Source organism: Heteronotia binoei, chromosome 3 (assembly GCF_032191835.1).
Source record: "Heteronotia binoei isolate CCM8104 ecotype False Entrance Well chromosome 3, APGP_CSIRO_Hbin_v1, whole genome shotgun sequence".
NCBI classification, from domain to species: Eukaryota; Metazoa; Chordata; class Lepidosauria; order Squamata; family Gekkonidae; genus Heteronotia; species Heteronotia binoei.
Genome location: NC_083225.1, coordinates 70,218,361 through 70,241,913, shown reverse-complemented (window position 1 = coordinate 70,241,913; position 23,553 = coordinate 70,218,361). Strand labels below are relative to the sequence as shown.

Below are 23,553 nucleotides of genomic sequence, written 5' to 3'. Positions count from 1 at the left end.
CCTTTTTAATTAACTTTCTATTGCTATGCTCATTTTGCCAATAAATTTAATTAAGAGGTAGTTTGTTTTTACCAGCCATTCCTAAGTATGACTGAAGTGCACATGTTTGTATTCTGGTGGCAATTCCACAACAGATATTAAAATGTGCTTACTATATTGTTCTTCAGTTTTAAAAAAAAGTATATGAAATTGTATGTGTATAGAAAGAAAACGTATGTACAGTCATGTGTGGCATAGAGAGAATTTATTTAAGGCATTTTTTATCTGCCTTTCTGCTCAGGTGGTTACAAGGTGGTTACAATGCCAATTAAAATATATATTCAGAATACAAAACAATTAAAATCAACAAATTCAACACCAAAACTGATTTGGGCAATTGTAGACAATAAAACGTACTTATTTTAGTCATTAGTATAGCTTCTAATCTGTCATTTCCCCAGAATCACTTTCCTGGGGACACCTTCTTTGAGGAGCAGTAACTTGGAGCCCATAAATCCAGTCTTCACCAAACTTAGGTGGCAGGTAGAGGAGAGACAGCTGGAGATCCCCTGTGAGTTTGGTGTTTCTAACTTGCACAGGATCTGTTCTGTATGCTCCTGAACTTGTGCCTATTAAAATGACCACTTGTTGCTTTGAAGTTCAGTAAACTTTCAACTTCACGAAGTATGAACTGCCCAAAATTCATCACAAATTTTCATTCATGAGCTGGTTTGTGCCATCCCTACTACTAAATGCCTAAATGTCTTGTACCCTGTATGTGCATCTTCTGTTAAATTTGAAGAAATTACTTCCATAGGGCCACAATTTGCTCTAAGACTAGTCTTCATAATTGTTCTTAGGAGAACTAGATTGTGCACTGGTGAAATCATGAAGAGCTAAGAGTTTAGAAGAAAGTGGCTTTGCTGGCCTTCTGGTCCAGATAGATTTCCACATTCAAGACAGTTTGCTTTATTAACTTGCTCATCTTGCTATGTTATAACATCAGGCTAATGGTGCCTTTCTACATCAGAAAAATGGGCCAGCCTCTGCAAAAGAATAAAAGGAAAGAGTTCTGACATTAAAAATCACAGTATTCAGAAACTAGTGGGAGAACATTTTAATCTTCCAGGATGATCCAAAAGTGGCAGTTATATGGAAAATCTTCAAAAGAAGATTACAGTAGGAGACTGCTGACAAAGGTTCATTAACATGTTTGGGACAGTGGAACCCTGCCACTGAATAGGGACATAAGATTCTTACCTCATTACAGATGCTAATTTCTACATTTCCCTCTTCTGTGCATATCTCCTAGCTCTGACCAGCTGATTACATTTTGTGTTGTACCTCTTCATTCTGACTCCTACTGGCCTTTCTTTGTAATATGCCTTACATTTTCTGGGTTGAAGGCTGACAGACTGCCAGGTTCCGCAGGGCCTGTAAGACTGAACTGTTTAAACAGGCTTTTGTGGTTGATTGAAAAGAGGCTGCCACCGGACATCCTACAGAATGCTGGCGATCATAGTCAGAAGTCAATACCGCCTATATTGGACTGAAACAGCGCTAATAGTTTTAAAATTGATAAGTAAATTATGGTTTTATATGTTTTATTGACTTGATTGTTTTTATGATGTTGAGTCGGCTTGCGGAGAGGGCGGGATATAAATGTAAAGTAATAAATAAATAAATAATATAAATAGAATGGCAAAGTCAGCTTTGGCTCACAAAACCTTATACCCTGGAAAACTTTGTTGGTGTTTAAGGTGCTACTGGACATAAATTTTATCTGGATTCCCTCTATTAGTTTTAGCATTTTTTTTCATGCTATAATACTCAGTTATTTAACTTTCAAGTTAGTCGTTGGACAAAACTTTTTAAGTTCAAAAGATGTCCTGTTTGTACATTCAAAAATTCTGTCAATATAGCTATTTGACAGAAGTAACAGATCTAAGGTAAGGTAAAATTTTATTTGTATCCCGCCCTCCCCGCCTAGGCAGGCTCAGGGCGGCTAACAACATCTCATACATATACAATAATAAATATAAATAAATTTAACGATAAAACTTAAATTTAACATCATTTAAAAACCAGTTAATCTATATAGACTTTTGATTCCTCTGGGATCCACTTTGTGCCATTTTCCTCTTCCTACCTTTTCCTGTCATCACTGAAGAAGAGAAGTCTCAGGAGTGGAGGCTTCCATGTGGTGGGGTATTGAATGAAGTACTCAGCTCCTTGTGTGTCATCTCTTCCATATGAAAGAATTTAAGAACTGAGACCATGTTCTATTGTCAGCTGAAGGTTCTTTCAAAACCAAATTAGTCAATCACCAAAAAATCTTTCTGCCATATCTTTGCTATAATTATTCTCCAGCTCCTTGCTTGAACTTCTCTGCCATTGGTTTATTGTTTTGACTCTGAAATTTTTTAGAGCATTTGTAACTGTGCTTTGGATGAAAACAGCTTGCAAAATATAAGTTTGAATCTCACTGTTGTGCTGAAATGACAGAAGTAACAGATCTATATAGACTGATCAGGGTTTGATCAATATATATTTTTGATCTTCTATAATATCTCTGCAAGCAGCTTGGTAACATTACTGCTTGTTAAAAAAAAATGTGATGTATCCTAAAAATGAACAGTAGGTGAAATCCTTGTTTGCCTTGATGGATTTTGTTGGTGCCAGATAATTTTCTTTCTGTGGAAATCTAATTGTGGTTTTCTTGCTGTTATATCTTCAGTCTAAGGTCTATACTCGCACACCAACACTGTACCTGGATTTCAAGTTAGACAAAGGAGTGAAACACACACAGGCAGTTCCTAAAGGTAAGAAGCTTCTTTATCAAGTTAATAAGGAATTTAATGCAGCTAAAATTATAACACCTGGATCTCAATCTCAATAATGGTATATTGCAATGGGCTAAAGTTGTTCATGTGGGGCCTGCTTTTCATGTATAGATTCCAGTGATTTTCCTTACATGAATATAAAAGCAAATTGTGTACTTTAAACTGACTAGGAAAATAGGATTTCTGTCACATGTGGGTGGGAATTGTCATATCTCGAGTGGAAAATTTCCAAAACAGCAACAAAATTCTGAATTCTTTCTATGGACTTAATTTTTTGTTCTGTCTTGTAAGCACATGTATCATATTCACTAGATGCAAAGAGAAGGTGTGGTTCAGTAGTTGGTATTGGACTCACAGTTGTCATTGAGCAGTTTTTAGAAGTGGTTTGGTGAGCAATGCTGCTGGAAAGGAAATTTATACTACAGTTTGAGACCAGATTCTGTGAAAGACTCTGGGCAGTGGTCATAAAGGTCACATTTATAATGTCATCTCTGATCTGCTTGCTCATCTATTAGAGTTTAACCCCCCCTCTTTTTCCCAAGGGGTTCAGGGTGGCTTAATATGATCTTCCCATATCCTCATTAAAGCCCAGTGTGGTATGCTAGGCTGCGAGAGATTGACTGGCCAAAGCTGCCTCAGTGGGTTTCATAGCAAAGTAGATATTTGAACCCAGGTCTCCTAGTTTCCTATCAACTATATGTTTAGAAAGAAAGATATTGGTATTATATAAGGTAATTTAGGCATAAGAACTTTCTTGTCAGAATTACAGGACCATTTTTCTTGTTGGGTCTTGTGAGATTACTGAGATTCATAATTTAACTTGACAATGTGGTACAACTTCATGAACCCTCAATGGGCATAAAAGCTACAGGGCATTCTTAAGCTATTTATACATCACAAATCAGCTCTGTCCCTTTTTATGACTGTGCTGTGCTGTTTTGTAGCTAGTTTGTTTTGAGATGTCCTGTAGTATGTGTGCCTATTTATGGGAAAAGAGGGTGGATTTGCTTCAGAGCTTTTATGGATCAGGATTTTTCTTGTCAAAGTGACAGAGGTATCTGCTTATTCTGGGATTTGTGCCCAAGGAATGAGAAGGCTGTAGCCTTGAAAGAAAAATTATTATTGCTAACCTTGAGGTTATTTTAGAGGTAGACTTCTCTTAGAAGATGATATTTTTTCTGACTGTTATAGTGCCAACAATGATGCTTTAACAAGCAGATGAGAGCTATGGAGCGTCACGTGGCTTGCATATAGAATTTTTCATCCATGGATATCAAAGTAATCTAACCTCAACAATGAAGAGTATTGTGGCACCCTGAAGGCTGACAGATTAATTTGTCTTTAAGGTGCCCTAAGACAACTTGTTGATTTGGCTGCAATAACGTGGCTACCCTCTGAGATTTATCAAAACATGAAGCTGGTTATTCTGTAGTGACAAAGCATAATCTATATGGCTTTTATTTGGGGGGCTGTAGCCCTAAACTTATAGGCAAATAATTCACATTTAAACATAGAGCAACTTCTAAGTAACCATGCTTATGATCAGACTAGATCATCAGCCACAAATATGACATGGAATGCACCCTCTTGACTTGCAAATGGAAATGCTGAAGAGATATAGTATCTAGGTTCTGAGTGACCAGATGATTGTTGGCTCTGTAAAACTATAGCAAGGCTGAACAACTGCTGAGAAAGCTTTTAGTGAATTGGATGCAGTCTATAGGACTTGGATTGCCTTGCCCTGTTAAAATAGGCCTTTGTGGGAAAATAGAAGATGAAGAAGATGATGATGATATTGGATATATATCCCACCCTCCACTCCAAGTCTCAGACCGGCTCACAATGTCCTTTACCTTCCTCCCCCACAACAGATGTAGCAGAGGAATAAACGAGGTGCACACTTACTGATTGAAAACAAGGTATTTTACTATTTGGCACTGATAGCAAGGTTCATTTGAGCATCAAGGCTCCCAAAAATAATGAACCCCGGACACTTCTCAAACCATCAGCTTTAAGCAAAAGCGAGCCTTCAGCCTGGCCCCTTACACATTATCTGATTCACTTCCCCCCTCCCCTTTTCTCCCTGGTATTCCAGTATGTCTGCTTATCTTTATTCAACCAGGAGTTTCCTTATAGGAGTGTCTGTCACCAATACACATCTGTGACTCACACCCACTGAAAGCCTGGCTGGGTTATCACATTGCAACTTCTTCAATATTACATCAGACGCCCTTTTTGCTTTTTAAACACAAGAGTATATTTTCATTTATTATTTTATAGAGTTATTCATTAATTATTCAGGGGTCTCCCCTTCACAAACACCCTGTGAGGTGGGTGGGGCTGAGAGGACTCTTACAGCAGCTGCCCTTTAAAGGACAACCTCTGCCAGAGCTATGACTGACCCAAGGCCATTTCAGCAGCTGTAAGTAGAGGAGTGGGGAATCAAACCCAGTTCTCCCAGATAAGAGTCTGCACACTTAACCACTACACCAAACTGGCTTTTAACCACTACACCAAACTAGCTTATTATTCTGAAGACAATTTTTTTCTACCAGTATTAAATAATATTTGTGGGTTACAAATAGCGTTGCCAACCTTCAGGTGGGACCTGGAGACCTGCTTCTACAACTAATCTCTAGTGGGCAGAGATAGGTTCCCCTCGAAAAAATGGCTGCTTTGAAGGGTGAACTCTGGATTGTACCATGCTGAGTCTGCTTCCCTCCCTAAACTCCACCCTCTCCTGGATCCACCTCCAAAGTATTAAGGTATTTTCCAACACAGACCTGGCAACCCTAGTTACAAAGTACTATGTAATGATTTCAAATATTGATGGAATTACATGTGTTATTGGACATAGTCAAATACTGGATGCTGTAAACCAAATCCTATATATTTTGTCATTATATTTTAGGCTGGACAGCCTTTATCTACACCCTCTCTGGTAATGTGTACATTGGTAAGTTTCTTGTTAAATCCTCTGAATAGTTTAGAGATTTTTATTTTAAAACCTTTTTCTTTCAAAATCAGGTATACGTTTTTCTATTTGTTTTTATATAAATAGAATTCAGACTGTTTTTAATATGTAATGAGCAACAGCTTTAAAGAACATTTGTGTTCTGTATAAAACTATCATTATTAATGAACCAATAGCATTGATTTCTGGTGATACTTTGTCACTCTCCGTTATCTGAGCCCAGCATACCTGATACTTCAATTGTCTGAGCCCAGCATTTCCACCAGATATATCTCCTCGGGGCTTTATTGTAGGGAAAAAAGCCCAGCAGCGACTAATTTGCATATTAGGCCACACCCCCTGACACCAAGCCAACCAGAACTGTGTTCCTGAGCATTCCTGCTCAAAAAAAGCCCTGTACCTTATATATGTAAAGATGAAATCCTGCAGATTGTCTTCATGGCATTGTGGCATCAGGGCAAAGACATTTGTTTCCAGAGGTACCAGCTGAAAAATGACTTAAATAACAGGAGCTATGCATAAAATCATTATCAGGCCCAAACTAATGCCACATGTCCCATATTTTAAGGAAATATCCTTTATTTCACTCTGCTTCTACTGGAGGCATAGTGACTTCCCAAAATATGCCTTAGACATTTAAAAATTTGCTTTGTGATGCATGTGAAAGATTTATGTGACCAATTTACTGGCTGGGTATCAAGTATAAATTATGATATATGTTAAAGAAACATATCAGAATAATCCATTAACTAGCTGGGATTATTAGCACTTTTAAAATATGTTCTTTGTGAAGGTCCTAGTAATGATCAGCAAAATGTAGAAGCCCACCACACTGCTGTATTGGATGATGGTGACTGTGTGCAAGTGGAAAACAAGGTATTTGTAAATGATCCATGTGTTTGGTAGAGTTTGATACTTACAGATTTGTAGACAAAAAAGCATATAAATATAAACCACCATGGCAGAGGGAAAAAACATTAGGAAGAAATGCAGCTGAATTTGTTTTATTCTACCTAAATTCTTCCTGTGCTGTTATCGGTAATATTAAATGGCTTGGCTGCTTTTCTTGAAAGCTCTTCCAGTTCATTAAGCCATGGATTCCAGTTGAACTATGGCATTAGTGTTAATTTATTAGTACTAATTTCACATTTTCATAGTGATTGTAAAATAGTAAAGGAGTTGTATGTTTTTCAAGTGGTCTCCTAATGGAATTGAGGCATACACCAAAGTCCTTTTTCAGAGCAAACAAAAACTGAATAGTTGTGCGTTGGACAGAGCAACATGTCAGTCATGTGTTCAACCCAACAACTACCATTGTCTTTTCATTTCACATATTCAGTACAACTATACAGGAGAGTAGAACAAGTTGCGATATTACATTGCAATCCTATACAGAATTACTTCAGTCTAAACTGATTGAAAGCAATGGATGTAGGCTAGAGTAATTCTTCATAGAATTCTACTTTTTCATGATCTGGCTCCGTTAATATGGTAATCTGCAAGGAACATGAAAATGAGAACAGTAACTTTTCAGTACATGGATGTTTGAAACATAAGCCTTCTACTGTCAGTTTTAATATGTTTCCAGTCCTCCCGAATTATTATTACTCTCTCTGCAAAATTATAGGATCCATTTAATCTAAAAATGTTGACTGCTTCTACATTCCTGTTTAATCAGTTTTATCTTTTTCATGCTGAAAACTTGTTGGCTAGGAAATAGTGTATATTCTAGCTAATAGGAAAGAGTGTTTTAGTGAGGAAGAAGGAAATAATATTGACATACATATGATTTTTTTAAAAAAAAATCATGTTATAATTTCTGTACAAATGTGTCTTGTTATGCTCCAAAAGTTATGTTTATTTTTGTATGGGCTACACCCTGATGTCCCAAAACAGTTTTGCAATACTAAGCAATGTCTGTCCCTAAAAGAGCAGTAGATTGTTCTGTTGCAATTCTTTCCTTGTTAAAATCAAGCTGTTCTTCTTTAGCAGAGCCAGAATTTATGCTGGTGAGCTTTTGTTGATGAGGCAACACCACTTTGCTATGCCTTATAAGACCATCCTGCATGCCCTGAACTAGTTTTCTCTGTGGCTAAAAGGCCTTTTGCATCCTTAGGACAACAATAGAAAGCCTCCAGGGAGTTTTCACATAATAGGGACCAGTAATTCTGATTGGTAGCACCAGGGACATTTTCCTGATCTGGCATCTCATCTGGCTCATTTGGTCGTCTTCAGCTCTTTGCCTGGGGAGCTCATTTCTCCAGTGTAGTTGCTTCTGTGCTTGTAGCTTGCAGTAGTTTGAATTGCAAAGATTGATCTGTGAAGCCATGATATCAGTGGTACCTGCTCTGCAGCTCGCAGAGGGCCACATTTGCAGTTATCATCAACCAGAAGAGCCACTTTTGTTTCCAACCCTAGTATGAGGTCTGCACCTTGGAAATGGTCTCATTACCCATTCTTTCATCAGTAGCTGTTTCAAGGTGGAAATCACATGACAGCCACGCTACCATGCAATGGTTTGTTCACTTTACTGGAACTCAAAGTGGGTGCAACATTAGGCAATAGTGTTCAAAAGAGCTGCAAGGGAGTTACATGTGGTTCCTGAGGTACTGAGTACCATTGCTGTAGATTATTTTTTTTTACCCTTCTCAACTCTGAGGACTGGTTCATACATTCACCCAAGTGGTAGTTTTTTACATGTTTGTGGAACAAATGGTATATGTTATGCATGAGGATAATGTATAAATGCATATGTACATGTGCCCTGATTGATGCTGTGTTTCTTCATTCAGTTCCTCCCTCTCTCCAAACACTCTTGATTGTTTAAGAGGTAAAGGTCATGTAAATTGTGCATACTTGTATGCCCATTTATCCAAATGTTCCTAGTGTCACAATATGCATTATATATGTTGACTGTAGATGCATGTGTGCATAACACACACACACACACCCCATGCGTAGAAAATAATGATTTTGGTGAATGTGTGAACTAACTCAGTGGTTCTAAAAAAACCAAGTCGAAAATGCGAACAAATTACATTCTCTGTTCCTTGTTTGCCACTATCTATTGGGTAACAAAACAGACACAATTTCCCCCTCTGATCTGTATTGTTAATGTACAGAGATGTATTTGACAGAAACTTTTGTATGGTCCATAATATTATATTTAAATCAGGATCACATCTCAGGCATAGTGCTGTTTCTGGTTATGGTAGCAGCTGAAGGTAGAACTGAATATTATGAGAAAAACATGGAGATGCCCACCTTTGTGTTTGGTTTTTCATGCTAACAGAAGCTGGAGTAGACATTTGTAAAGGAGAACTGGCAGCTAAAAAAGAGCACTTAATCCTTTCTCTACCTCAAAATTTCCCCTGCAAATCCCTCAGCCATTTCCCCCCATATGATTTCCCGAGCCAAGAAAATCTTAATCAGTTTTGATACTGAAGTATTAAAAAATTTCTATTATATAGAATGTTTTATGTAAAAATAACATGTAATTATATGCAGTTGATTGACATGTTCCATTAATTGATTTAGGATTCCACAATAAGCCATTTTGTCTTAATTGCTGGTGAGCCGATTAAGGAAGCTGTAGTACAACATGGTAAGCATTTATTATTTAAACCACTTCCTTATTAATCAGGGTATGTGTGTATGTATTCTCTCTCTCCCCCTCTCTCCCTCCCCTCCCTAGTTTCTTTCAGTCACAGTTATCTTGGAGTCACTTTTTTCTTCATTGCTAAATCCATTGTTGAATGTCAGTAGCTTTTGTGGTGTTCCACAACTTTTTATATAAGATACATACAATTAATGAAGCATGATGTCATAGATAGATGTTCAGATTTCATACTGCATTCAGTTTTGCTTCTTTACTCCTCCTCTTTAAAATATGCAGGGTCTGATGGATGCATTTGAACTTCCACAGAGAATTATGCCATGAACGTATATACCAATATTCTGGTACTCCATGGTCCTGAGCAGTGTTCCCTCTAAGCTGAGTTGGCATGAGCTAGCTCACAGATTTTTGGCCTCCAGCTCACACATTTCTGTCTTAGCTCAGGAAGGATGACCCCAGAGCACAGTAATGTATGCAGTAGCTCACAGCTTTAATACCAGTAGCTCAAAAAGTAGAATTTTGGCCTACAAGACTCTGCAGCTTAGAGGGAACAATGGTCCTGAGATATATCTTGTTGTAGAAAACTTTCCTCAATTCTCTAAAGGGAACCATCATCAGTGGTGGCATCAGTGTGGGTTGGTACTGCCATTATGGCAGCAGCCATTGTTGTTAGGAGTGTCCCAATAGCATTTCAAGAAGCTGCTAAATAGCACTGAATTTGATTCAGCAAAACAGGGAGCGGGAGAATAGTTGAAAAACTCTCATTTAAGATCAGTTCCATACAGGTTCTGCTGAGAGATTCTGTGCTTCCCAGTTTAGATTGGGAATGCAGTGCATGGAGAGAGAAAACTTGCCCACCTAGCTACTTCATGAACTGCACATGAGTTTCTTCAGAGCAGCAAACAACAGCTCATGGGGCCAGTTCTGGAAAACACTGAAAGATAAGCTTAAGCTCTTTTTCTCTGTATGCTGCAATCCTGATCTGAATTGGTCATGTATACACCTGGAAATTAAATTCCAAAAACGGAGCTCCCAGTATGTCTGGTAGAAAGTCTGTGTAGGAGGGTTGCTGAATCATGTGCATATCCTCAGACCATGTGTAGGTGTGTGAGTCTGAAAGGATGTAAATGCATACTTGAATGAAAATTTCTACTTAGTGTGAACTTACAGATCTTTACTGGTAGGTGCCACAGAATAGCTGGCTGTTAAATAGAAGGAAAAGACAGAGGGGGTGCGGGAAGAGGTGAAAAGACTCCCTGCAAAGTATAGAAATTCTTTACTCCTTTTATGTGCAATGTGGATAATCCCCCTTCTCTAACTACTGTCTTGTATGCGTATGAAACCCCTCAAGTTGTTCTCTACCCTGTAGGAGGCATAAAAGGAAGAATGTGTCTGATAATACTGTTCTCTCATGTGAAGATTATATTGATGTCACTACTCTGTATAGCTGAGCTTTGTAAATGGACTTGGGGGCCAAAAGGAGAGGGGGGAGAGATGATTAAAAGATCTGGTTTGAATGTTGTAGCCTGAAGATTGCATTATATATCAAACAGTATTTTAAGCTGAAGAATGGAGTCAATTTTTCCCCCCTGTCCTAGGTCCATTTGTGATGAACACACAGGAAGAAATTCTGCAAGCTATTGATGACTTCAGGAATGCTAGAAATGGATTTGAGAGGGCAGCCACTTGGAAATCAAAGATTGGGAAAAAATGAATGGCTGTGGTAGAACTGAGATGGGCCAGTTTCATATTTGCAGCTGTGTATCTTGAGTCCTCTTTCCTTGGCTTATGGAGCAGCCCCATGGGCTAAAATTTACTGAAGCTAATCATAAGGGTTTGCTGGGTTACGCCAGAAGTATAAAGCAACAGCCTGTATAGAACCAAAATTAACTGCTGTGACTGCCAGCAATGGACATATATGTGTCTTTCCTTGTAACCTGGAAAAATGATTTCTAGTTCTCTGCATACTCATTTTACATTTACAGATACTTTATAAAAAGTATTTTAATAAATGGACAGCACTCTGAAAAATAATCAAAAGTGTTTTGCAATTGTAAATGTAATGTAAAGTAATAAATAAATAAATTGTAAATAAATGTAAAGTAATAAATAAATAAATAAACAATGTAGAAAATATATGTGTGTGAGAGAGAGAGACTCAGAGAGAGGGAGAAACTGACCAATCAGATGAGTGGTGTTGGCTGGACACTCATAACATATTTGCTATGTAAGATTCTGTGCTGGAGTTTCATGTTTCATTCAGGTAATTGTCCTTGAAATTATGACAGCCTGTGTTGCATCAGTTAGTTTAGTAAATGCTGCACCATTGGTAGGGGTGGAACGGGATAACAGCCAGAATATGACTGTGTCTAATTTCTCCCAGTGTCTGTATCTGATTTAAGCCGCATGCTTCTGCAGGCTTCTATGAAGGCTGTGAAAAAAAAGTTTCACTACAGAGTTGGATTACAGCTCTCTCTGGCTCAAAACATTGGCTGTAACACTGCCATCTGAAAAGGCAGCTGCAACATGGAGCACCAAAACCTCAGCAGATCTGAACATTTCCGGAACCACAAATAAATACTGAGTTTCTGTTGTGTACGGGTGGGAGATAGATTGAGTTTATCATCTGGAACCTTTTTGTGCTTCTGGGAATACAGATTTTTTTTGTGTTTTTTTTTAAACTTTTTTTCATCTTAAAAATATCAACGGAAAATAAAATACCATCATTTCAGTTAATTCTGCTTTTTAAAAAAATCACTGTGCCATTGTTGTTTACTGTCCAATATTATCAGCAAAGCAGAGGAAAATCCTGGATATGCGCTTGATGTTTCTTTCATAAACAGTTCTTAGAGAAATGCATTTTCAAAACGGATTTCTTCTTCAGCTGTATATCAACTGTGTAGCAAAGTTTGGATTTTAAAAACAAGGATGTACAAGCTGTGGACAGCTGTGAACGTGTTCATAGTGTCCTTTCTGCATCTGCTGCAAGGTTCTGAGTATGGTTCTGTAAAGGTAGGTTGCCTTTAATTTGTTAGGACTCTGCATTGAAGTGGTTCAGTGTGTTTTGACGCTGCATGGATGCTCCTGTCTAGATTGACTCTAGGGCTATAATGGCATCTCTTGAACTCTCCTGAGGGTCCCTGTCCCCCTCCCCCAAAATCCCCAGGCTCATCCCAAAATCTCCAGGAGTTTCCCAACCTGGATCTGGCACCGTGCTCCCCCATCACCTTCCTGTGGCCAGGTGGAACCTGGCAAACCTAACAGCCATAGAGGAAATCTTCCATTTGCCTTGATCCAGCCACAGTTAGTTTTATTATTTTAATAAGAAAAAGAAATTCAGCAAATGCTTAGCTATCATGTTGAAAGCTTGGGGTCTGAAAAGTAATTGATTTGACGTCATTAAGGATTTCTTAAAAATGAAACCATATGTACAGTTGATGCCTTTTGAACCATTGCAAGTTATATGGCTTTTATAGTAATTCACTTTATTTCAGTGGTGATGCATGACAAAAAGAAATGCTTCATACTTTTGTAGAGGCCAGCACGACAGAACTGTTAGTTCTCATCTAATTTTCCATTAATCTACTTTGAAAACAAATGTAGTCTTGTAGCACTTAATTGTAAGGTTTGTTTTTCTGGGGGGAAAATCTTTGAAGGTTCATGTGGGGTTTTGAGTTCTGTCATTGTACAAACTGCTCTTTTACTGATCTGCTTTGGAAAGTATCAGTAAAAATAGTGATGCCAACTTCATGTGTCTAGGGATGCAGACACCAGCAAACAGCATTCATTGATCCACAGCCATGGACTTACTTAATTATTTTCATTTAATTATTTACATCATTTATACCTTCCTTTCTTCCCAGTGGAGATCCATATCAGTGTACATTGTTCTCATCTCCTCCATTTATCCTTACAACAATCCTGTTAGATAGGGTAAGAGTTATGTGATTGGCCCAAGCTCACCCAGTGATTTTTCATGGAGTTGGGATTTGAACCTGGGTCTCCCTAGTCTGAAGCACTAATCATTACACCACATCTTTCTACAGTGGTTTAAATTATATATCTGAAATGTAATGTCATAATCCCAGTCTGTATTAATATTTTTTTTCCTCTGGAGAAGCTGTGGTTTTGGTAATGAAGCAGGCACTGTCCAGTCTGTGGAATAATGACCAAATAGTCATCTGGTTTAATAAAAGTAACTGCTGCTAAATGCAACATAGGAAGTACCTGCTAGAGTTAATTTATATTCTGAACTTTCAGTGCTCTTTTAAGCTTTGTTATGTAAAGATCTTCTGCTTGACACATCCCGCATTTCCTTTACATGTTACCTGTGAAAAATTTGGGGTTGTTGGTGGCCTTAAGCTTCACTGAGTGATAAAAATGAATTTAGGATTCATCCAAGATGTTATTGAATAAGGAAATGTTATGATAGCTAGGATGTTGCACTTCAGAGGTCTGATAGAACATATTAAATAGGAAAAGTCTGCAGTTTCCTTGGTATAACTTTCAAGACCTTACATAGAAAAGTACCATCTTCACTTTTTTTTAAAGTGCTTGGTGTTTTCATGCGATAACCCCATTCTGTCCACACTAGAGAAAACAGAACTGTTGCTAGATTAATGTTTGGCTACAGAATGAAACTCAGACCCCAGAGTGTTAGTGCAGCTCAAGGAGAGGATGGCAAATGCAGTGTTTGAATTCAGCAGGAGCTCACAGGAGCACAGCTCCTGAACCTCCAGCCAGGGTTTGCATGCAGTGGGGAGTTCTCTGCGCACAGATCCTGGGGCATATGTAAATGAGATATGCTACTGAGTTCCTGCACCTTTTTTTCTACAAAATGACCCGTGGGCAAATGTATTCCAGAACCAGATAGGAGACACAACAGTGCTGGTTAAACAGAAAAAAGACACCCTGTGCTCGTTACTTCATGCAGCAGCAGAACTTCAATTTTGTGCAGTCTCCCTCAGATGATTTTTTTTTTTTAAATTGGTCTTCTAAGCGCTCTTACTTTACCTTTCCTCACTTCTAACAAGATTAAGGCTGTTTGCTTTATCTCTCCTAAACAAAATGGGATTTTCTTCAACACAAATTGGTCTGTAAAAGTTGCATCTAAGGAATAAAAACAAACTGCTTTGGTTAAATCTCTGGGGTTTGAAATTATTCATTTATAACATGCCTATTATTTGCTAATTTCACATAATTTGGTATACATTCTCTGACAGTGATACTGCCAGCTAAGTGGAAGGCTGTTCTAAAATCCAGTTATTATTAGTTTATAGATAATGGATCCCTGAATAGGATTAATTACTAATTATGCTAAATGTGTTAGAGAGAATACTCCCATATTTAGCTGATTTTTTTGTTTCTTCTGTAGTGCAGTTACCTTGGAGCGCCTCCTAATGGAACATCCTCTTCAGTGGTCTCATTTACAATTTCTCTGCAGTGAAGCCTGTACTAACTGCTTTTTCTGTTTCATATTACAAATTAGTGGCTGTGTTTCCAGCCAGCCAGGCATGTTTTCTTATAATACTGTGAGAAGTAAGGAAAGACAGAGAACCTGCTCCTGTGTTGCAAGCAAGCTGATGAAAAGCATACCAATTGAACCAGGATGTTGTGGGGTTTAAATACAGTTCAATATAAGCCCCTGTCCAATTTAATCCAGTAGTGCCTGTAAAGCTGATCTCTGGAGGGATCTCTGAAGGCATATAATGTATTGTATGTGTAGCAGAACTCTGTAGGCATGTTCTGACCCTGAGTTCCACACAGTGATATTTGCTCTAAGGCTCAGGGAGAGTCATATTTGCAGTCAACATTGACCAAAAGCACAGTGACTTCCATCCCCGGCTTGGGGCCTTCACCTCAGACTGGCTCACAGCTTGCCTGTTCTGCTACCGGTTATTTCAAGATGAGTAACAGCTTGCCAATCACAAGTCCCACTGAGCAATGGCCAGGGCTTTTTAAAAACAGGAACGCTTTTTTCTACAAAATGCTCTATGTGAAATAATGGTGCCATCAGTGGGTGTGGCCTAATATGTAAATGAGTTCCTGCTGGGCCTTTTCTACCCAAAAAGCCCTGGCAATGGCCTTGCCCATGTTCCTGAAACACAGACAACAGTGTTCAGAAAAGCCACATGTGGGTCTTGAGTAATAAAGTATCACTGCTTTAGCATCTTCCAATGTTCTTGACAAATGTTTAGAGTCAACACTGCACTTATTGTCAAAGGGGGAGGACCTTGGTGTATGAGCATTCGACATACGAGGCTGACTTAGATCATTGGTTTCTCAAAGTCAACATTATCTTCCTTGACTGGCAGCAGCTCTTCAAGGTCTCAAGTAGAGACCTTTCAGATCACCTATGACCTGATTCTTTAAACTGGAGACACTAGGTCTTCATACATGAATCTCCCCTTTTGTTTCATCATCACAAAAGTATTATGAAGATTAGGCAGAAGGGGAGAGTGATTGGCTTGATGTCATAGACAAGTGTGGTTTGAATTCTGGGTCCAATAACAAGACCACCACACAGTTCAGAGAAGGCATTTAGTAGGGGAGCTGTTTCACCTTTTTATGACATGACCATGACCCTACAAACCAATATACTGTTAACAGAAACTTGAAGGTCAACTCTAAACAGCTGACTAAGCCCAAAAGGAAAGGTGACATTTTTCTTTAATGAAACCAAGAACTCGCTGTACATCTCCCACTTGGCATCATACTAAACGAAAGTTGTCTGTTATGTTCAGATTACTTCAACTAATAAGCATGAGCAGGCCTATTTATCAGGGCCTTCTGGAGCAGATGTGGCAACTGATGGGAGCTGACGAAAGTCTGATCTGAGGAGAACATTTTCCAAAAGCATTAAAGCTGGAGAAGAACTGAAAGCAACACTCATTCTGGGGGCTGAATTAGATTTCCAGCTCTGTGCAATCAGGTGGCTGCCAAATAGGCTCTAGTCCAAACAAGCTGCTGGCCTTGCCAGCCCAGTCCAGACTTCCTGATTAACCAGGGAAAAAATTATCTTTTGAGCCTGTTCATAGAACTTGTTTTTCAATCTCTAAGAGATAAATACACAAGTGGAAATAAAGCCAAGGCAGTGTTCCAAAGCTGCTGAGAACTGTCTTCCATTATGACTTAGTGTGTGTTCTTAAGTGTTAGCAAACTTGTAAAGCAGAAACATGATGAATAAACACATTTATTGCCTTTTTGTAATCCTTTTGCTTCATTTGGCTAAAATAATGACAAACAATTCTTTAAAATGAGGTTATTTCTGGAAGTGGATTATTCTGGAAAGTGCTATTGTTTTCCAGTAAGTCACAAAAGAAAGGTGTTTGCTTCAGTCTTCTGTTTAAAATAGCAAAGGCAGATAGCATATATTATTATCCTACATTGCATCTGCCCTTGACTCAATTCCTTGCCAGTTGGGAGAGGCAACCTAAGAAGGCTTTTTTTTGTTCATGAGAATGTGTGCAGAGAAAAAGCCTCTTTTTTTTTACCTATTTAATACTAGAAATATAATTGTATTGGATTTTCTTTATATGATCTGTCTATTTCTTTATATGATCTGTCCACATTACTCTGGTTTTAACTGTTGTTTTTATACAGTTTTTAGAATGTTATCTGCCCTGAGCCCATCCCTGGGAAAGAACGGACTATAAATTGCCTAAAATAGATTTAAAAAATAAAAAATTGATGTGACAAACTTATGACTGAGCAAACAGAAACTCAAGACAGTAGTTAAGGAAATGTGAGTAGCTGTCAATTCTCAGGGATTCCATCCTGAAATGTTTTACATTAGTCACCAGTAAGATCCTTTTATCTGTGGTACTTTTTCTGTGGTGTTATTGGTTCTTTTTAAAAAAAATCACAGGCGTTTGAATAATACCAGCGCTACTCACACCCTGTGCAGATACCATGTTAAGGCACTTGCAATATCATGCCATGCCGGGGTCCTGTCATCTTTGAAAATTGAAAATTTTATACACGTTGTGGAAATTACTACCAGGTCATGGCTCTAAGGCTTACATGAACCCAACTTCATACAATGCGACATTAGCTTGTGGAACTGACTGCCCCAGGATGTATTTTAGAGTGATGGCTACTGGAATAGATATGGTGACCCCGTGGGGTTTTCAAGGCAAGAGACATTCAGAGGTGGTTTGCCACTGCCTGCTTCTGCATCAGGACCCTGGAGTTTCTTGATGGTCTCCCATCCAAATATTCAAATACTAGCCAAGGCCAATCCTGCTTGCATCTGAAATCTGATGAGATCAATCTAGCTATTTAGGTTAGATATAAGTACAAAAAAAAATGTGTTAGAGTCAGTACTGGAAAATATATTAGATAAATACCATCCAAAGTTCCCTGTTCTATTGAATTTTGAAAATAAAACTACCAGTATCCCAATACCATTGTGGACAGTGATGTGTTGGAGCCTCATCTGGAATACGCTATATAAGGGGTGGCCAACGGTAGCTCTCCAGATGTTTTTTGCCTACAACTCCCATCAGCCCCAGCCAGCATGGCCAATGGCTGGGGCTGATGGGAGTTGTAGGCAAAAAAAAATCTGGAAAGCTACCATTTGCCACCCCTGCGGCTATATAGCTACAGTAACCAGATCTCAGTGAACATTGTAGAGTTGGAAAAGATCTGGGAAAGAAGAACCAAATTGGTCACTAGGGTGGAGCACATTCATTTTAAGGAAAGGCTAAAGAGTTAGGACAAATTAATTTTGTTGGGGGGCATGATAGAGACATCTACTTATGCATGTAGAATGTGGATAGGGAGAATTTTCCCTCTCATTCTCATTATACTACACTAATCCAGTATAGATTATAGGCCCTCAGTGTAGATTATAGGTAATAGGTTCTGGTCAAACCAAGGCCAAACTTCATACAAACTTCATAAGCATCATTAGTTTATGGAACTGGTTGCCCCAGGTTGTATTTTAGAGTGATGGTTATTGGAATAGATATGTTTAAAGGCCTCTGTGTCCCAGTTGCTGGAGTGATCATGAGGAGGCTTTGGCCTATTGTCCTGCTTTTAAGTTTTCTGGGGCATCTGGAAAGCTGGATATTAAACTGGATGCATCATTGGTCTGATGCAGCAAGATCCTTCTTATATTCTGTCCAGTGATAAATCCATTGGCATAATCTCAATAATTGGTTGGGAAGATATGTTCTGAGCTTGAGATAAAAACTGTGGTTTTAACATTGAAGTACATTTTCTATTTTGTTGGGAGATTTCTGTTTGTTTCTTTTCCTGATGTTACATTGTTGGAATATGCCTGGTATGTACCTTGAACCACAAGGAAAGGCAGGAAATGTTTTAATAAATAAATGTAAAATGAAGCATCAGAAGCGACTGCTCTGGCCACTGGTTCCAGCCTGCTAGTTCAAATATGAAAATGGGCTAGACTCAGGAACACTTTGGGTGGGAGCATAATAACATCTAGATCGGACTACTGCAATGTGATCTTCTTGGGACTGTACTTGAAGATTGTCCAGAAGCTGCAATTGATTTAGTTTCACTGTAGCCTTGTTTCACCTACACTAGCTCCTAATGTACTTCCAGGCCCAATTTGAGGTACTGGAATTGACCTTTCAAAGCTCTGTGCACCTTGTGGCTAGCATCCCTTACCTATCCCATGTGAACCTATGTTTTTCATCAAGGTCACTATGAGGTCCTGCTTTGGGTACTGCCTTGTTGAGGTTGGATGGATGGCAACCCAAGAAAGAGCCTTCTCAGTCTTGGCACCAAATTTGCAGAATTCTATCCACTGACTATCCCCTTGTTTGGTGTTCACTCACTGATTCTCACTGACCCGCCTTCCCTCCTTCTCACTGACCCTCATTTATGTGTCGATTTGATTTGTTATAAGCTTAAAAAAATGTTTTATTGTTTGCCACTTTAGAGAAATGTTTTGAATAAAAAAAAATAAAATGTATCCTCTTGCTTGTTTTTAGGTGTAGGGCAACACATGTACATTTAAGTCTGTGTTTAAAACAGCTTTGTTGGCAACAATATTTAAAATTTGGTTGATTGATTATTTCAAGGCACATTGACCATGACATAAGGCATGGACACTTTGCATAAATAGTCTGTTGATAAGACTAAAGGAATGTGTTCTGGACATCCTACCATATAGATGAACATCAGCTATTGCAATATAGTGTAAGCACAGAGGTAAGACCATTTACATGCATGAAAAAGATGCAGTATGTTGTTTTGAGTCAGAGCTACAACTCAAGCTGTACAAGATGGACGGGTAGAGAGCAGACAAGTTCTGGTTTAGTATGAAGAATCTGAATTGTATGAAAAATCCTCTGCTGTTTGGTAATAAGTACATTTTAAATAAATTCAAGTACCACTTAACAATCCTTCCACATTTTCCACTCAGTTGTTCCTCTTGACTTCAAGTATTTTCTCACATGATGCTTAAATTATATTCTGGCTTCTGTCCTGTGTTGATGAAAGTGCATTCTGAGTAATGCAGGTTCTTTGCAATTAAAACACAGTTAAGCAAAACAAAAAAGCTGTGAACCTCATATGTGACAACCATAGAAGATTCTTCTGCCCTCAACATATCTTCAGAAATCCTTCTACATGTTGCATCAAGTGCTGCTAGTTCATGGTCAAAGCCACCAAGAAACCAGACAAATCTCCATCTTGTCTTGGCTTTTGTACCTTTTAACAGCAGCTATATTTGTAGAAATTGGCCCGACAAGTTTTGCATAGCACAGAGATAAGTATGATCACTGGCTTATGTCTGCAGGTCATGCATTTCATCACCTCTCTTCTGGCAATGATTCCCCACGTGATTAGTGAGTTAGTATACTAGCACACAGTAATTCTTTGGAGGAAGAAACCATATACGCACCACTGTGAGTGGACAGACTGGTGGGCATGGACTTTAGAGTAGTATGTCCAACTCCCTGTTCAGCAATGAGGCTCCGTGAGACCTGTTCTACACATGCAGAGAATGTAGTGAAATAATTCTGAGGAAGTACCACTGTGGGTAAGAAGATCCATATTTTTCATGTTCCCTTCTGTAAAAATTTCCTGCAAATTAAAAATCTGCATCCATCAGTGGAAAAAAGTTCAGTCTAGTCCTCCATGTGCTATATTGGTTTTTCATTTTCAGTGAATTATCAGTCCAGGAAAACTATGAACAATGTGGATCTCCCCCTGTAGTCTGAAGTGGTACACTCCATTCTACCACCTGAGCACTCTGCCTCCTCATTCTGCTGCCCCTGTAGACCAGATCTGTGTCACCTTGGGTTAATCACTATCTGTCAGCCTATTCCACCTCTCAATGTGCTTGTGAAGTTAAAATGGGATAACCCACATGCAGGAGCCATGACAGGTGCCTCTGTTCTCTCCTCTAGTATTGTGAGAGTTCTAGGTATCATAAAACTTCAGTTCCTAGGCAATTGCTGATCTACTAGGTAGTAAATCTTACATACACTGACACACACTGCCCAACTGATTGTGCTTTGTTGCTTTATATCAAGCAAAGTTCAGGCTTCAAGGGCTCACATCAGGTGGTCTAGGACTAACTAATGGCAGCCCCAAGGAGTTGAGGGGAGAGGGATTGCACAATGTCATGCAATATTATGGTGTAATTGGTTGCATTCCATAGTTAATGTAATGCATTGCTGGGACAATCCAGAAATCCTCCCAAACTCTATGGTTTTATGAGATATATATATACATACACACACACACACACCTCGGATATATGGTTGTGTTGCTTGTTTTGCTATGAAAACTGTTCAAAAATTTTAAAACTTCTAAAAAATTAAAATAAGAAGAGCCCTGATGGATCAGACCTGTCTTCTATGAAGGCCAACCATTTCCTCTGGATGACCAACAACAGGACATAGAGGCCAAAGCCTTCCCCTGATGTTGTTTCCTGGCTTTGGGATACAGAAGCTTAGTGCCTCTGAGTGTGGAGGTTCCTCTCTATCACCATGACTAGTAGCCATTGACAAGATTTATCATCCATGATGTATCTAATCACCCTTTAAAGCTGTTTATTCCTGTGGCCATTACATCCTCCAGCAGCAAATTCCACATTTTAATCACTGTCTCTGTGAGGTAATATTTCCTTTTGTCCATCCTGAATGACATGTGATGCTGCTTCTGTTTATGCAACAAGCAGTGATGTCATGATATTTCATGATGTCATTTCCCTCCCATTATTTTCACTGCTGTACCAGAGAGCAGCAGGCAGCCAGAGACAGAAGAAAGAAGAAGAAGATGACCGTAGATTTATACCCCACCCTTCTCTTTGAATCAGAGTCACAGAGTGGCTTACAATCTCCTTTATCTTCTTCCCCCACAACAGACATCCTATGAGGTGGGTGGGTCTGAGAGAGCTCTCACAGAAGCTGTCTTTTCAATGACAACTCCTATGAGAGCTATGGCTGATGCAAGGCCATTCCAGCAGCTGCAAGTGAAGGAGTGGAGAATCAAACCCAGTTCTCCCAGGTAAGAGTTTGCATACTTAAACCACTACAGCAAATTGGCTCCCAGGTCTCCCTCTATAGCAGGAGACTTGGTTCCCAACATAGTGTCCACTGCCAATGGCAGCCACTGAACTGACCAAAACACCCAGGTAATTTTGTGGTTTCTTTGGGGGAGCATGAGATCTCCTGGACTAGAGTATGGAGCTCTGAACAGTCGCTCCAATTCACTGTCCTTCCCGCACATGATGTCTCTGCCCACGTGAACTCTGTGGGTTCCTTGGAGGAGGAGAGAAGAGCATTTCTCTCTCTTGCAGGAAAATAGGAAACTCATGTGTCTGCTTAGTTCTAATTCTTAGAATTGTAGCCATTTTGTTCTGAATCAAAGGAACTGGCATGGGCTGCAAAGGCTGACTACCATTCCCAAGGAGAGTTCACAGCACAGTGGTTTATGCTTCAGCTAGAATGCATTTGGATCACTTTGCCCAGAAAAATGGAATGCAATATATGTAGGCTAGACCATTCATATCTTTGTGGTGCTGAAACAATGTAACTTCTGGTTATTGTCCAGAATGAGTTAACATCCAGCATTCAGGATTATGGCTGGTCTTGCAGACTGATTTGCTGACCCCTGCAGCAACAGCTCATAGAGCAGAATATATCAACAGGAAGCAAAATCAGTGCTCAAATTTGTTCTAGAAATAATTTGAGAATATTTTTATGTGAGAAAAAAGAAAGAATATATTGAGAAAGCCTGATACTATAATGTTGATGAAATATTACATCAGAGTCATGGAAAATATGGAAGAAATACGCACTGATTTGCACAGTTAAATTTTATAATACCTTGAAAGGTCATGAAATTCTTCCCATGTGGACAAGCCTACTTGCTGGGTTGATGGTTGGCTACAGTGAGCCTCCAATTATTTTACTCATTTTATGGAGTGTAATCTTCAAAAGTATTAACAACCAAGAAACATTCCTTTTTGTTAAAGTTTTATTTACTGCTAATGTGATGTAATAAGTTAGATATATACACCACAATGGCACATTCAGCAGGAGGAATGAATGCTTTCCCCTTGAGATATAGATAAACACAAGTCAGCCATTCTACCCTTTTTGCCCTCTTTCCTTCCTTCTTCCCAGAGAGCATCACTGTCTGCACTGGAATGGTCAGAGCAGCAGATCAGGAAAGCCGCCAGTCTGGAAGAACTCCTTCGAATTACCCACTCTGAGGACTGGAAGCTGTGGAAATGCCGTCTAAAACTCAAGAGTGTGGCCACCATGGACTCCAGATCTGCATCCCATCGCTCCACGAGATTCGCTGCAGCTTTTTATGATATAGAGATACTCAAAGGTAGATGAAAAGTTTATGAGCTTCAGAGTTCCTTGTTTTGACACATATTGATAGGAATTATTTTAATGTTAATGATAAATACCTGAGATGATGCTTGAGGATTATTTCTGGGTCTGACATTCTGACTCATTTGCTGAGCTTTGTCTCTTGTTTATTGGTATGTTTATAACATAGTGCTTTTGAATGATACAAGCATGGAGCTCACAGGCTTTCAATAATGTTTAAAAGAAAAAAGGAGTATTTTTAAATGGCAAAAATATCACAGGTAATGTAAAAACCACTGTATCTTTTATTACAGTGATGCCACAAGCATCATTAGA

General features: G+C 38.9%; 2 protein-coding genes across 3 annotated transcripts in view; both read left to right on the top strand.

The window, feature by feature from the left end:
* PIR (pirin) overlaps nt 1–11,548 on the top strand; it is a 42,459-nt gene extending 30,911 nt beyond the window's left edge. Inside the window, exons 7-11 of the mRNA XM_060234004.1 lie at nt 2,717–2,801; nt 5,734–5,778; nt 6,590–6,672; nt 9,334–9,400; nt 11,011–11,548. Of these exons, the coding sequence (XP_060089987.1) occupies nt 2,717–2,801; nt 5,734–5,778; nt 6,590–6,672; nt 9,334–9,400; nt 11,011–11,126 (396 nt within the window). The 3' untranslated portion in view covers nt 11,127–11,548. The remainder of the gene's footprint in view (nt 1–2,716; nt 2,802–5,733; nt 5,779–6,589; nt 6,673–9,333; nt 9,401–11,010) is intronic.
* Nucleotides 11,549–11,579: 31 nt separating this feature from the next.
* Nucleotides 11,580–23,553, top strand: part of VEGFD (vascular endothelial growth factor D) — a 35,780-nt gene continuing 23,806 nt past the window's right edge. Inside the window, exons 1-2 of one of the 2 annotated variants that reach the window (XM_060234002.1) lie at nt 11,580–12,424; nt 23,023–23,233. In XM_060234002.1, coding sequence (XP_060089985.1) covers nt 12,341–12,424; nt 23,023–23,233 — 295 coding nt within the window. In that variant the 5' untranslated portion in view covers nt 11,580–12,340. The remainder of the gene's footprint in view (nt 12,425–23,022; nt 23,234–23,553) is intronic. The other variant, XM_060234003.1, reaches the window with a different exon arrangement.